At 39.7% G+C, this 15,598-nt stretch overlaps 1 protein-coding gene across 3 annotated transcripts; it reads left to right on the top strand.

Moving 5' to 3' along the window:
- Positions 1-532: 532 nt before the first annotated feature.
- Positions 533-10,568, top strand: RFC3 (replication factor C subunit 3). Of its 3 annotated transcripts, none has more exons than XM_027713494.2 (9): positions 533-657; positions 1,635-1,772; positions 2,899-2,966; positions 5,758-5,855; positions 7,058-7,239; positions 7,481-7,617; positions 7,746-7,844; positions 8,660-8,729; positions 10,001-10,568. In XM_027713494.2, the coding sequence occupies exons 1-9, from the start codon at positions 571-573 to the stop codon at positions 10,190-10,192; spliced, it is 1,071 nt and encodes a 356-aa protein (XP_027569295.1). In that variant the 5' UTR covers positions 533-570; the 3' UTR covers positions 10,193-10,568. The 3 variants fall into 3 exon arrangements, with proteins under 3 accessions (XP_027569295.1, XP_039242800.1, XP_039242799.1); XM_039386866.1 differs by lacking the exon at positions 533-657 and adding an exon at positions 934-1,001; XM_039386865.1 differs by lacking the exon at positions 533-657 and adding an exon at positions 1,027-1,045.
- Positions 10,569-15,598: the final 5,030 nt, after the last annotated feature.

Raw genomic sequence — 15,598 nt, 5'->3', positions numbered from 1 at the left:
TCAGTAACAATTTCTTCACAGAAAGAGTGATGAGACGTTGGACTGGGCTGCCCAGGGAGATGGTGTAGTCACTTTCCCCGGAGGTGTTCAAGGAAAGACTGAATGTAGCACTCAGTGCCATGGTCTAGTTGACATGGTGGTGTTCGGTCACAGGTTGGACTCGATGATCCCAGAGGTCTTTTCCAACCTAAACTGATTCTGTGACTCCGTGAAACGCCCCGTAAGAGGACCGATTTCAAATGGGGGTCGGAGGGCTCGGTGCCCCGGCGGGGAGCCAGTGTGGTGGTTCTCGCTGTGGGTGTAGAGTTCATGTCCTTCACAGTGACTGGTATGGGGCTATTTCGGTAAAGCCCTCGCGGAGCGCAGTGGCGGCTGCTGCCAGGGCTCGCTCTGTCGCTCGAGAGGGGGAAACCCAGCGCCGGCTGAGACCGAGCGGGACCGCCGGGATCACCCGCCCGGCCAGGCCTGGGCTGGGAGCGCCGCGGGGGCGGGGCCGCCACGGCTGCGGTTTGTCCCTCGGCGGCCGCCGTAGCGGGCGCGCTTTCCGCCGCCGCGGGTTTTTGTACCGCCATGAGCCTGTGGGCCGACAAGCACCGGCCCGGTGCCCTCAGCCGCCTCGACTTTCACCGCGACCAGGCGGCGCGGCTCCGCAACCTGGTCAGTGAGGCAGGCATGGGCGCCCGGGGCCGCCGCGCTCCGGCGGCCTCCCCACCGGGAACTGCCCGCGGCCCTGCGGCCTCCGGGTCCTCTCCTCCCCGCGGGGAGGGTCCCTCGGGAGCTGGGATTCCGCCTCAGTATGGGGGAGAACTTCTCTGCTGTGCGGGGGACCGCACACTGGAACAGGCTGTCCAGAAAGGTTATGGAGTCTCCCTCACGGCAGATATCCAGGAACCATCTGGATGCAATGTGCGCTGGGATGGCCCTGCCTGAGCAGGGAGGTTGGATCAGATGAACCACTGGGGTCCCTTCCAGCCTGACTTCATTTAAACACAGGCTACCTGTTACTCCTTTGCCTGTATTCAAAACTTGCAAATGAAACTCCGAAGTAATTTTCTCTCTCTCTCCCTCTCTTCTCTATCTCTCTATCCTCTCCTCTGGATCTCTCTCTCTCCCTCCTTCTCTCTCTCTCTCTCCCTCTCTCTCTCTCTCTCTCCCCCCCCCTCTCCCTCTCCCTCTGCCCCTCTCTGCCCCTCTCTGCCCCTCTCTGCCCCTCTCTGCCCCTCTCTGCCCCTCTCTGCCCCTCTCTGCCCCTCTCTCTCCCTCTCTCTCATAAATGTATGTGTGTCTATTTTAATCTTTCTTTAAAGCCTTTTTACCGTGTGTTTATTGCAGCTGTCATTCTAGTAACCCTGGAAAGCATGTAAATGCTGGGATGGGTTTTTTGAGGGTTTCGTTGTTTGTTGGTTTGTTTGGGGTAATTTTTTGTGGGATGAAGTGTTTGAAGTGAAAAAAGTTATACATGTTCTATAGGAAATGTTGCTGCAGGAACATTCAGCAATTTTAAGTCTATGTACTATGTTATCATGGAGCTGGAAGAGTCATTTAAAATAAACTTGGGTGAAAATGGAAGAATGCATACTCTTTTCTAAAGAAAATACTGTTATAACTAACTAATCTTGTTTCTTTTTGTTCAGGTTCAGTGTGGTGACTTTCCTCATCTGTTGGTGTATGGACCATCAGGAGCTGGAAAAAAGACAAGAATAATGTGCTTGTTAAGGGAATTGTATGGTGCAGGAGTGGAGAAACTGAGGATTGAGCATCAGAGTATAACGGTAAAAAAAATAAGTCTCCCATCTGCTATGAAGTAATATGGATATACTGACAGGTTTCTGTTGTGAGCCTTTGTATTTTTTTGAGTTTTAAAACTAATTTTTTTCCCCACTCAGTATATTCAAACTTCTTTGTGTAATTAATCATACTGGTTTGGTTATATGAACAAGTAGTTTTCCAAATGTTCTTGTTCCTTAGGTCTTCAGGATGTGGGGTTCTCTGTTTTCTGTGCCTGGCTGGCTGTTCTTATGTGTTATTTTGTTTGGGATGGGGGTTTTAATTTGTTGTCTACAGGTTGGTTTGGACAGTAGCATCTGTCATGACAGACTAGTTCTGAATTAAATGTATAGAATTTAATTTGTCTGTAGAAATAAGGGTTATTTTTTAAATTCTTAGCACTGCTGTTTGCATATATGCAAGTTTTACCTTGTTTTATCATTCTCGTAGTGGCAATTTCAGCATTAGCAAAAAAAAAAAATCAATTTAAATTTTATCTGCCCTGATCTTAGGCATTTATATATTACCTCTTAAAAATCCTTGCTGTAGGAGGCTTAACCAGCAAGGGATTATCAGGCTTCATTGATAAATAGGTTATTTAATGTTTTCTTTTTAATTCTCAGTGGTGGAATAAATAATATATTTAAACTGGATGATAGAAATGTAGAATATATTTAACTGTTTGGACCCAAATTCGGTGCTGCTATAAATAGTAATGTTTTCTTCAAACAAAGTAGAGACTTGAAATTCTTTGGCAGGAGAAGTTAATAGCCACTTCGGGCTTGTCCAGCAATTTTGCCTCCAGAACTTTTCTTTGGATGGGCAGCGTGTCACTTATTTTGAACAACTGATGCCAGTAATGATCCTTCTTTTACAAAACTGTGGAGTAACTGGAGTATGCAGTAATACATAGCAGGTGTTGCTATAATAATCATTGCTGCTATTTTACAGGTGGATGATGTGTCAGTACTCCTTTTTTCCTTTGGAGGTGGGGTTGGAGGCATAGGAGATACGCAAGTCCAGTGTCTCAGCAGTTCTTTGATCTCTGAGGCTCTTGGTTTGCCTGTTGTAGTCTGTAAGATAGATTTTTAGAACACTTCCTGAGACTTAACATGCTTACTTTCTATATAGGCACCTTCTAAAAAGAAGATTGAAATTAGCACCATTGCAAGTAATTATCACCTTGAAGTTAACCCAAGGTAAGTGTACAGTAAAAATGCCTCACTTCCAAGGTAAGCTAATGGTCATGTTGTAGGTGGTTTCAGCCTGGACATATGAGAGACTGATTGCCCAGTCTGTTGCCTGAGCAAATTAGATAATGGTTTATGGGTTTGATCTGCAAATGAGAACAGGGAGAGGATTTTTAATTGAACAACTCTAAATGAACAGAAATTGGGATTGCTGCATACTAAAGATGCTAATGTTCTGCTTAACTAACCACATAAGCATGCTCTTGTTGAGGACTGGGTAACAAACAATTCTGGATTCATAGACTTAACCGTTTCAGTTGATATTGAGAAGTTTTATTGGAACTAACACCTCCATACTGTTAGTTCTCTTACAAGTACAAAACTAAAAGAATTCGAAAGTAAGCAAGATTTGCCCGGTAACTATTCAAATAAAGCGTTTAAAGTACAAGAAAGAACACCACCAAAAGATACTGTGAATCCTGTCTTGAGTGAGGTCAGATGTTGATCTAAACAACAGAAGCTAGAATGTGTTACTATATGTCTTCTTTGGCAGTTGTGAAATTGTAATAGTTCACCGATTGATAAGTTCATTGACCCAAAGTAAATACTTGTATTTACCTGAAACCTGTAACGTTGCTTTAAGTCACATAAGAGTGAATGTCATTGTGCACTGGGAGACCTTGGTTATGTTGGCTTTGTTGTCTGTGTGGCACTTGTGAGATAATGTGTACCCTGAAGTAACTTTGTGCTTACTGCTAAACCTTTGCTCATGCTGCTTTGCATTTTAGAAGCTATTCTCATGTGCCAGATCCCCTTAAAAATCTTGTTCTGCAGCTAATCTGTGTATTGATTATTGAATATCTGCTGGTGTTCTAAAACAGACACAAATAATTAATAGTTTATCAATAAAAGCTGAGAGTTTTATTGGTAGTTAACTGAATATGTCATTTTGATGGTATAAAATGCGTCACCATTAAGTCTTCTGCTCTGATAACCTGATACTACTAATACTTCTTCTGTTACATTGCAGAGAGTACTTAGAGCTTGAAACATGTGTAGAATTGGCGTAGTAGTTGTTGTACGTAATAGTAGTTGTTGTACATAATAGTAGTGCTGAGTTTTGATTAAGAATCAATATATTGATTCATAGGCTTTAAGTATCAAGCAATTGTCATGTTTTTGTCTGACCAGACAGTAAACCTGCCTGTGCTGTACTGTCGCCTGTGAAATTTGACTGAGTTATAATACAGTGAAATGATGTTGTGCATCTTGAGTAACATGGAATGTGATAAATGGCTAACAGGGAAAGGAAATGAATTTCTGGGAAGTACGCTGCAGATACTGACTGTGTTATGAAACTTAAATTTAGTTAACATTAGATAGAAATTTAATATTTAACAGAAATGTTCTTCTTCCTTCAAAAGGAGGATATTGTCTGAATTCCAAAGTGTTGTCTTCTGGTCACTTGACTAGCTTGGGTAGATGCTTTAAAATGGGTTCTGCTGAATTAGTGCATCCTTAAAGAATAAAGAGCAATAAAAATCAAATGCTTGTCTGGTAACTGCCTTTGTTTATTGTTTTCCTAGAATGTTTGATGTGGTCACATGATACCAAGGATAATCTTTTGTCATGAAATTATATCTCTGGGTTCTCTGTTGCTGCAGAAAATAATATATGTATTAGAACACTATTTTAATCACTTTCCATTTCTAACAGCTGGCATAGCTCATAAGTAGAACTGTAGTGGAAGGCTTGTTTCATTTTGATTACAGCACAAATACAAAAGCAAAGATCTGCTGCCTTGCTGAAGGAGAGAGCTCTGCAGTCCAAGTCAGTGTAGCCCATGGAGCATTTTGTGAATTGTTGAGCATATACGCCTTTCTCTGTTCTGCTGCCTTCTCCTTGGCAATAATGGAGAAGGTCTGGTTGAGTGGTGAAGAGAACAGTGCAGACAAATGTCTTTTCATTTGCTCGCCAGTGAAATATAGCAGAGCTACTGCTGCTTCTGTGAAGGCAATTGTCTGGGATGCTAAATAGGCAGTGTTTTTTTCCCCTTTTTCTTTGCATTTTTGGTGATCCACCTTGCAAGTCAGTAGTTCCCTCTGGTTGTCAAATCTGAGTCAAGCTAGCTGAGCTACTATAACCTGGGGACTGAGAAAGCTGTGCAATGCTACTGTAGTGGATAGTGAAGAGAAGGGGCAAGAGGAATTTCCCCATTTTTTACTGCCTTCCTAGAGGAAAAAAGCAAGCCTAATGCTGTAATAGGATCTCAGTATCAGTGTTTTACTAGTAACTTGTAACTTCAGTGTTTCTGCTATTCAAGTGTGCATTAAGAATTTACGTTGTTCGTGGCATAACATCTAGTTTTTGGTGGGGAAAAAAGCCCCCTGCTTTTGAGTCCATTGAGTCAGGCATCCTATTATGTTGTTAGACTTAATTGTTCTTTCCATAATGAGTGAAAGTGTTCACATTGTCTGTCTTTCTCCAGGTTATAGGTAACAAAAGTTTAGATTTCTTATCCCAGAAGAATAAGTTCTATTTTTATGAGTTAATTTGACAATGGTTTCACTACTCTTCAATACAGTGCTACTAATCCAGCTGTGCCTGCATAAGCTTTGGGTTGTTCTTTTTACTGGGAGGGTAACTTTCAACAAAGTATGTGTGTTGAGCTTAATTCTAACCCTAGCAACTTCTGAATTTTGTTGTTGAGTCCGTTGATCAGGGGGTTGGTTAGGGGGATATATTTTATGTGCAATATAAAGTTGTTTTAAAACAAGATTTATTCAAACTCCTGTTACAGTGATGCGGGAAACAATGACCGTGTAGTAATTCAGGAACTCTTGAAGACAGTAGCACAGTCCCAACAGCTTGAGACAAGTACTCAGCGAGATTTTAAAGGTGAGTAGAACAGTTAAAACCAGTGAAGGGCTTTTTAAACTTGGGATTTTTTTCAGAAATTTTATCTCATTGTTTCATGTGTGTACCTTCATGCATTATGCAGGTAAAAACAAACCTATTCCCATTTAGAAGATTTTTATCCATAGTGTACAGAGGGAGACTTGGTAAGAAAATTAAGAGACTTTCATTGAATTTTCCAAGATGCTTGTTTTTCCTCCCAATGACTAACTTGAAAGCAAAATCAGAACTATATAATGGGATTTTAGGAGAGAGGAGGAAATCTTGATAGATAGTAGAGCAGAAATTAACTGAAAATGTTCATGGATTTAGTACTCTGTCAGATTTTCCTACTGTTCTGTCTTGCTGTTCTCAGAAAGTACTGTTTCACCTGAGCTGCTAGACACTGATTGTCTCTACCAGTTACTGGTGTATATATCCTTACAGCTGCAGTTATACTATATCCCTCAAAGTATCTTGTAAGCTGTCTGATATTGCTAGGCTGTGTGTATAACCAGAAGTGGAAGAAGAATACTGGGATGACTTGTTCCTCCGGGCTCTGGACATTTTAGAGTATTGAAATGAACCATCTATCAGTTGCCTATGGAGGAACCTGCAGAAGATAGCTGGTTAGGTTGGCTGCTTCGTATTAGGTGTCTCCTGATGGTTGTGAAGCATTTTTTAAATACATTTTTCTTTTTTTCTTTAAAAGACCATGGAAAGGTGCTGCAGCTACAATAATAAGGCAGCTTTTTACTGTTTCTTTGTCAGGCTAAGACATTGGCTTTTAGATATAAAATGTATTGAGGCAAGTCTTCAAGTAATTTTTGCTTTTTGATATATCCTTATGCCATAACTTCTCCTCCATTTCTCACTTCAAAACTCCTATAAGAAGTTACTGTACTAGTTATCAAGGTGAAAGCTGCTACACCTATCTGGATTATTTCTTGGCACTGAAGCATTACAGACCCTGCTCTGAAGAAATTGCCATTCCAGGACGTGAATATAGTGTGTGAGGGAGCAGATTGTACAGTTAAAAAAGGCGCGTGGGTTATCTTAATCTTTATTTTCCTGCCTGTGGGATCATACTGCCTTCTTCTGCATATTATCATTCTGGTATTATCACTTGTGTGTCAAAAGTATTTGTTTTCTTAGAAAGATTTGATATTAATACAAAACCCCACTATTTTTAATCCTTTTTCCAGTGGTGCTGTTAACAGAAGTTGACAAACTCACTAAAGATGCTCAGCATGCTTTGCGAAGAACAATGGAGAAATACATGGCGACATGCAGGTTGATCCTGTGCTGCAACTCCATGTCAAAAATTATAGGACCTATTCAAAGCAGATGCCTGGCTATACGAGTGCCTGCTCCCAGCATTGAAGATGTATGTTAAAATAGAAGCAGATATAAATTATTTAAAAATCCTACTAGATAAGTTCTTGCTGTGGACTTACGAGATATTTTACTTTCACATAGTGACCTAGCTTTTCTTTGTGGTGAGTGACTTGTCAAGCATGGCTTATGAAAGACTGGTCCATTTCTGGTCTTTCTAACAGGAGAATATGTAGTTGCTGAATGGTTTGCTAAGTGTTGTACTCCCTGATATCTGTTTTCTATCCATCTAGATCTGCCATGTCTTGTCCAGTGTGTGTAAGAAAGAAGGCCTGACTCTTCCTCAGGAACTAGCTCAAAGGATTGCAGAGAAATCTGGCAGGAATCTTCGGAAAGCACTACTTATGTGTGAGTGCTGCAGAGTACAACAGTAAGTCACCACAAAAATTAATGTAAATTATGCTGCCAGACACATGAATTACCTTACTTCTAAGGCCACGCTAGAATAGGTGACAATTTGCTCTGATATTAATTTTTAAAAAATTTATTACTATGTAGGTATCCTTTTACTGCTGATCAAGACATTCCTGAGATGGACTGGGAAGTTTACTTGAGAGAAACTGCGAATGCCATTGTTGGTCAACAGACACCACAAAGGTAGGTGAATGGACTTGTTTAGAGTTATAAATTATGTTTTTGGTGTGTTCTGGAACCTAAAAAAGAAAAAAAAAAGTTGAATTTAAAAAATGTGTCATCTTTAGTTATGTGTAATTTTCTTTTAATTCTATTGGAGATGGTACTTTGCAGCCAGAGGAAGTGAGCTTTAAAATTGCCAGAGGACACTGAATGAATATCAGGAAATGAAAAGCTATTGCTTTTCCCTATTGAAGCTTAGTAATCAAAAGTGAGCATAGGCTTAGTTGCGTGTTGTGTTTTCTGTCTTTTTTTTGGTGGGGGGCATGAAATGTTACTTACTTTAAATGCTTGTAGTGTCTGACCTCCTGATACCAAAAGCTGAGCATTGGTAACTGTGTCACTTTGGCCACCTAATAATCTTACCCCTTTTTATAAACAAGGAAACAGAAAAACAGCATAAAGGAATCCTGTGGTGCTAATCAATTTTGTTTGTGTCTCCTCAGTAATCTTAAGCATGAATAATAACTTAGATATGAAGAGGAATTAAAGGAACACAAGCCTGAGACAAATTCTAATAGCCTTGTAGCTTCTAGATTAACTGAGACCATTGTAACTAGAGTATGTGTAACTTGTCTTTTGAGTAAAAGGTGATATGCAGCATTGAATTGAAGTTGACTTGTGCAATGCTTTTGGGTTTAAAATAACATGCAAAGCCAAAAGCAGAAAAGAAACTTTGCTTGGTTGACTTTTTCCTGAAACATATTTCACAAGTAGTGAAAATACATTAGAATGCGTTGGGGTCATACTTCTCATATTTTGTGGTGTCTTTCCCACAGGCTTTTAGAGGTCCGTGGACGGCTTTATGAACTCTTGACACATTGCATTCCTCCTGAGATTATAATGAAGGTAATTCAGCTGTCCAGCTCTTATTGTGTTGTAAATATTAATGCTATGACAGTCCCAACTAGAGTTAAAAAAAACAAAACAACACCAAAACATCACAAATTATTCGAATATTCATGGAAAGCTGTGTCCTTTCCAAATAGACATGAATCACCATCATGGAGGTGTTCAAAAAACTAGTACACTTGGCACTTTGTGATATGGATTAGTAGGCCTGATGGTATTTGATCAAAGGTTGTACTTGATCATCTTGGTCCTATTTTACAAACTTAGCCTACAGAATCATATAGTCATTATGATATGTTTTCATATCAAATCAAATACGATTTTTTTTTTTAAAGTTTTGTTGTTGAAATTCAGTATTTGCTATGTCCTAGTGGAGAGATGTGCTGAAGGATGCTAGAGCAGCAGGCCTTTTCAAAGACAGAAGTCATCTTGAGAGGAAAAAAGCAAGTGGGACGTGTATGTTCTTATTTTTAGCATGATGAAAGGATGCTGAAGACATCTAGAGCAGAACAAAGATTAAAGATAATGTTTGCAGCTTAACCTAGGTGGACTCTGCCTTCAGATATAATTTTTTTTTCACACTAACTGATTTCTGTTTTCTGACATTTTTGGTAGTTAGATGTTTCTTTAACCTTCATTTCTTATGGTAGGTTAGTGCATCCTGCATTGCTATGTTGGGGAGGCAAAAGGTGCATATTCTCTACCCTCTCCATTTTCATAAACTTGAAATGATCTAGAGATACTTCTCACTTAATCCTGACTGTTTTAGTACAGATGGATTTGCAATGATTTTATTGCTGTCTGTGATCTAAAATAATGCGTTTGGGGGTTTTGTAATGACTAAAGTATTGTGGTCAAGTTGTATTGTGTCTGCACAAAAATATGTATGTAAATATAAACAGATACACTTAAATTCTAAATAAACCCTTTCCTTGCTTTTTTTTATAAATGCTGTTTATCTTTGTGCTCGATGCTGGCAAGATACAAGTAAGTGGTTTTAATACACTTGCTATCTTGGTAAGAATTCTCCCCAGGGCCATGTGCCTCCATGCAGTAGAGGTTACAGTATTTGGAGATGAGATTAATTTATTTTCTTTATTAAGGCATAAATAGTTCCAGTAAATTATTCCTGAATGTTTCTGCTGTTGGATTAATGAGTGAACTATTGTCATAGCTTGGCTATTTTCAGAGAAAGAAGGTTATCCTCTTAACAAAAAGTATCTGATTTTTCAAATACTGTCCTGTTTTTTCCTTTTTTCCCATTTTAGGGCCTCCTGACAGAACTTCTAAATAACTGTGATGGACAACTGAAAGGAGAAGTTGCACAGATGGCGGCCTTCTATGAACACCGCCTGCAACTGGGCAGCAAAGCCATTTATCATCTGGAAGCATTTGTTGCAAAGTTTATGGCAATTTACAAGAAGTTCATGGAGGACGGGCTAGATGACATGATGTTCTAACTGATACCTGAAGTTGTACACAGAATGTTGCGTCAAGATACCAGTAATGTAGTAAATGCCTACTTGTTGGTGCTTGATTACATGTGGATCTAGTTCTAAGTCAAATATTTTTATTTTACTGTTTAATAAAGCAGTGTTTGCTCAGCTTTAGAAACCAGATGGAGTGTTCGACAGCCACAAATCCATCTTTATATCCATACAAAATACATTGGCCTTTCAGAAAGACAACACGTTGCCTTGGAAGATGTATAAGATCATAGTTGCTTTGCAGTATTTGTAAGCTGACATTAAGAAGAGAGAACACAGATGCTGTGTGCTTGGTTTTTGTTTGTTAATCACAGATGGGCAGGGCTGTAATAAAAAAATGCTTTTTCCATGTTGTGGTAAGTTCCAGCTTGAACATGTATTTCCTGCCTGCTGATCTATACATCTTACTGTTTGTCTGGCTTTTTTTTTTTCTTAGCCACATTGTTTTCTGTGGTGCGCTCACACAGAATGTTTTCTGACATTTTTTTCTTTGTAAGCAGTTGTGTTGAATTTGTGGATGAACAGACTTTTGTGTTGCTTGTAAATCATGTTGACCACAGGGAACATCTTGTTTAGAAGAATTATACCTATATAAAGCAAGTCCACTTGCTGTCTGATACTTTCACCTCAAAATACATAATGCTGTTCAGGTAAAGGTTATTCCTTTAACTATTTTTTAGCAAAGGATAGTTTTGGCTTTTAACAAATATTTTTTTCACCTCTTAAATTGATATGTGACATTTTTAAAGTGGCAAAAATAAACTGTAGAAAATATGAACAAATGAAATGCTGAATTGGTGTTTTATACTGTCTGTGATATTCTTTGCTTTGACACAGACATCTTTCAGAAAGGTGGGATATCCCACACATGCTCTGAGACTAAAGGGAGACACTGAAGTTTAAAAAATCCAAACAAATACAAGCAACAAGAAAAAGGAAAAAAACCCCAACCTCCCAAAACAGTAATAATAATACTAGAAAGCCAACAACACCTGTCTGCAAATCTTTCAGATGTTTATATACTATGGTAACCTAAAAATTACTGAATTCATGACCTTTATTACTTCACTGTGCTAATTTAGGCTATTACTAGATAATATTTAAAGCTAAAGTGAATTAAATACTGTTTCCTGTTCCCTTCCCCCTCTTTTTCTCCAGGAAAGGGTTTAATATTTGAGGCTTTTTTTGTTAGAGGTAGTTACACATAATGGCAGTTGTTTTGGAAGCTAGGGCCTCCCCACTGGCAATTCATAAAAAAAAAATCTCACTAGTTATTAGTAACTCTGTCATCCCTTTTAAAATGTACAAAAGGCAGCATTAATCCCGAAAGAGGCAGTGTTGCTGCTGTTGTTGGGAATTTGACCATTCAATGTGTGGTGTTAATGCACAGCTTGCCTTTGGGTTCAAACTGTGCTGACCTGCTTCATGATCAACTGTTCTCGTGAAGAAGATGGAATTTTTTCTTCCATATGCTCTTCACCCAAATTCCAGCACTGGTAGCTGAGTGCTTTGACTGTCAGAGATCCCGGAAAAACATCAGTCAGCGCTAGTGGCAATGAATACTTGAATCCATTACAGAGAAGGCCACAAAGGTGGATGGAGCATAATTATTGCATGTACAAACTGCCCCACTCTTACAGGAGCCTTGTCTTACTACTAATGTATGTAGGGGGTTGTGAAATACAGTTGAAATGCACAGGGACTGTAGCTGTGGAGGGTGGGGAGGCAGAAGCTGGACTGTGGGTTTGTTTGTCAGGGGAGAGACGCAGAGGAGCAACTTCTTGTTTCAAAAGGCCTCAGCAACTTTGTTCAGGGAAACCCCAACATGAATCTCTCTCTAGGTGTTCTCGCTGCCTCCTGTTGAAGTTTCATTTTTATCCTGTTCTAACTGGAATAAATCAAGAGTACCCAAGGATGGAAAAAAGGGATAATGACCAGGGTTTTCAGAGAGAGAAAATAACTATTACTATTCCCGAGAGCCAGCATTTTCCGCTGGTGATCCTACTGCCTCTTTGTCTTCCACAGTCTAGAACACAAATTTAAACACATGGGCACGGTATCTCATAAGACTCTGCACATGTCTTTCCTGCCTAGTAATTTTTCAGGAAATTTTGCCTTAGTATCCATCACAGGCTCCCTGGGAAGTCGGTCATGCTCCCAAGCCTATCAGAGTTCAAGGAGTGTCTGGATGATGCTTTTCATCATATGTTTAGTTTTAGTTAGTCCTGTGAGGAGCAGGGAATTGAATTTGATGATCCTTAGGGGTCACTTCCACCTTGAGAGATTCTGTGATAATGATCAGTGCTTTTTGGGAACATTTTAGAGGCTAACTGCCTTGGATGCTGCTTCACCTCCCTCCTGGGTAGCTGCCTTAGAAGCAGTATGATTGAGAACTGAGGCCCTGGGCTGTGCTGGAGGAAGCAAGGGCCAGTAACCTCCTCCACCCTTGTGCTGTGCACTGGCAAATGGCACTGATGGGAATGTATGAGCAGGGGGCTGTCAGAAATAAGGAGTCCTCTGCCTTTTTTCCCCCTTGTGGTACTCCCTTTTACCAAAAACCTTTTTGCCAAAAATACAGAACTTTAGGCTGGCAAGCAAGGGTCTCCTGGGATGGGCACAGCTGTCTCTGCAGCCTAAAGCAGAATCATAGAATCATTTAGGTTTGAAAAGAATCCAACTGAGCCTGCACACACAGAGCCCAGTGACAGTTCTGTGCTGGACCTACACTGAGTGCTGCACACCTTCACAGATCAAGTGGGAGCAGCAGTGCAGATAGACTTTTAAACACTGAATAGCACAGGACCAACCTCTAGATGATCCGTTTCTTCAGCTGATTTCATCTTTTGAGACCTGCTTAGAATTGTTTCTGAATTGCATGCTGAGGGGATTACCCTTGCTTTCATCCGGCAACACCTCCTGCTAGTTCAAAATGAAAACTCCAAGTTACTCCCTCCTGGGTGGGACTTAAGCACTGAACAAGTCTAAGAGGTTGCAGAGGCGTCGGCTTTGTGCTAGCACAGAAAGCCAGTGGTGAAACTGATTTTAAAAAGTTGATCAAGAAACTAAAGGCAGTAACTTCTGGTGAAACTTTCTCTGCTCTGCAAAGATTGGCTGTGCAAAGGACAAATGGTGCATTCACACTTTATTCTCCATTTCTGAAGTCCAAGCGTTAACTCCTGTGAGGAACATTATTTTTAAAATTGTATTATTTTTTAGACATCCATGATAAACAACTCTCCTTGAGAATTAATCACAATAAACATACTATCTGATTGGAAGACTGATTTTAAAAATGTATTTTGTTGAATAAATTCACATGAACAAAGCTGGCATGAGGAATATCCCCTTCTCTACCAACGAAGTACCCTGATTATCACAAGGTAGAAAGTAAGGTAGATAAGAGCTCAATATCTCAGATTTTCCTTCCAGTGCAGGGTATTCAAGATTATTACAGCTAATTGATATAAAGTAATAGCTGTAATTTGTCTTGTTGGAAAGAGATATGGTATGCTTGAGCAGCCTTTAGTCCTTTTGCTTAAAGTTTTTTTTTTCATGCATGAACAATTAATGCTGTATGAATTTGTTTCAACCAAACACCAGAGTAGCAGTCTGCTGAATGAAAGTTGGTGACAGTCAAATGTGTTTCTAGTTCTTGAAGGCCAAAATACTTCTCTTGATCATTACATTCCCTAAGGAGGGAAGGAATGTGAATGTGTAAGCATGCAAAAGAAATTAACCTCTCTTGTTGAATGTGTCCTGAAGGCTAATGAATAGTATATCATGCAAGTTGCATGTCAGGAATTAGTTGTATATCAAAAAATGACCAAGATTAAAATAGTTTGCCATTAACTTCAACACACTGAGCAATTGACTCAGAATTTTCTCTGTTACCAAAACTGAAATTGTTTTCTGTCCAAATTAACTACGACAACTGGCGCCTACCCAAGGTTGTTTTTTGGTTGGTTGGTTGGGTTTTGTTTGTTTGTTTGTTTCGGTTTTTGTTTGTTTGTTTTGTTTGTTTTGGTTTGGTTTTGGTTGCGTTTTTTTTTCTTTTTAAAGTGGTGAATGCTTTGCTTGTCTAAAAATTGATCCTATTAATAGTTAAACATTCCTATAACAGATTCTCGTCTGCAATGGTGTACAGTGTGTGTGCTCAATTTCTGGAAGATATTGTATAGTCTGTTTCAGCAGTCCTGGAGTTAGTGGATATTGTCCCAGTCATTTGAGCGTCAGGTGGTATTTCAGTGGAGATGGGTTTGGCATCTCTGAAACGGGAGGGAGGCAGCAGGTAATACAAGAACTTAACTTCACCACTGGTCCATCTGTGTTTATCCTAGCAGCCACCAGCTCCGTCCTGGCACCTTCTTGGAGCTGATCTCCAGTCCTATCCCAAGACATGGAATAGTGTTGGTCTTTTTTGGGTGTTTTTGACCTCTTTTCAAGCCACTATATGCAGTTACAAAGAGCAAATTTTGGTTAGAGGGTAGTAGAAAACTGAGAGCTGGAGACCTACTGTCTTGCTCCCTCTCTTGGTTGACCCAGTGTTTCCCCAAATAATTTTTCTTGGTTTTACTCGGGACAATTTACTTTGATGTTTTAAATGTGAGGCTTTTAGTTGGCAATCTGTGACAGCCAGTGAATGGCACGGTTTCACTGTAGCTAAATGTTGCCAATGTTGGCTTTCAGTGCAAGCAAGCTGGTGTTCTTTTCTAAACTTGTGATAGTATGTTCATGTCAAATGATTTGTTGTGCCAAATTATCAAGGCAACTCTTGAAACACTCCTGGTCACAATGAAATCTGAAAGGCATGTTAGTAAAGCGTGTGTTTCGAGAAATCCATGGAATATTTTCTGTGCTTTTCTTGGAATTCTTCTGCAAAATGTTTCAGTCTTGAGTAAGAAGGAAGAAAATCAGGAGCCCTATCGAAGAAAAGAGAGAAAGAAGTCAGAATGATGAAGCAGGCAAGGACAGATCCTGGGGGAAGACAGGTATACTCATTAATCTTATTTACATTTCAAAGTCGAATTATCTGCAGTGTTCTCAATCATACCCTACACTTATATTCCCTGCCACACACCATGAATAATAAATACATTTTGAAGGATAGAGTAAGTGACCAAATAGGCTTCTTCCTCTTTTAATTTTGTGGATGATCTTAATTTGAGAGGTAGTACAAATGCCTATGGTATGTGACAATTTTAGGCCGGTAGTTACTAATTAAGACAGAAAGCCAGATGCTGGCTAAGGCATTTTCAAATACATCACAGATAAACTTGCAGGAGCTGATTAACTCAAACGGAATGTCTCCTTAGGTGATAGCTACCAATTATACTTGGAACAATTTTTAAAATTAAAAAGGATGAGGGAAAACTCTTGGCT

The sequence above is a fragment of the Pipra filicauda genome, unplaced genomic scaffold (genome assembly GCF_003945595.2).
Source record: "Pipra filicauda isolate LSUMZ 115617 unplaced genomic scaffold, ASM394559v2 scaffold50_size3627746_pilon, whole genome shotgun sequence".
Classification (NCBI taxonomy): Eukaryota; Metazoa; Chordata; class Aves; order Passeriformes; family Pipridae; genus Pipra; species Pipra filicauda.
Note: the sequence above shows the minus strand (reverse complement) of the source record. Positions and strands in the feature narration are given on the sequence as shown.

What these genes read in the sequence shown, in the direction of transcription:
- RFC3 (XM_027713494.2), top strand. Translation starts at nt 571, where the DNA reads ATGAGCCTGTGGGCCGACAAGCACCGGCCCGGTGCCCTCAGCCGCCTC. An exon ending in TACTCAGCGAGATTTTAAAG is followed by an intron (nt 5,856 to 7,057) that starts GTGAGTAGAACA and finishes TCCTTTTTCCAG; the next exon opens with TGGTGCTGTTAACAGAAGTT. An exon ending in CTGCTCCCAGCATTGAAGAT is followed by an intron (nt 7,240 to 7,480) that starts GTATGTTAAAAT and finishes CTATCCATCTAG; the next exon opens with ATCTGCCATGTCTTGTCCAG.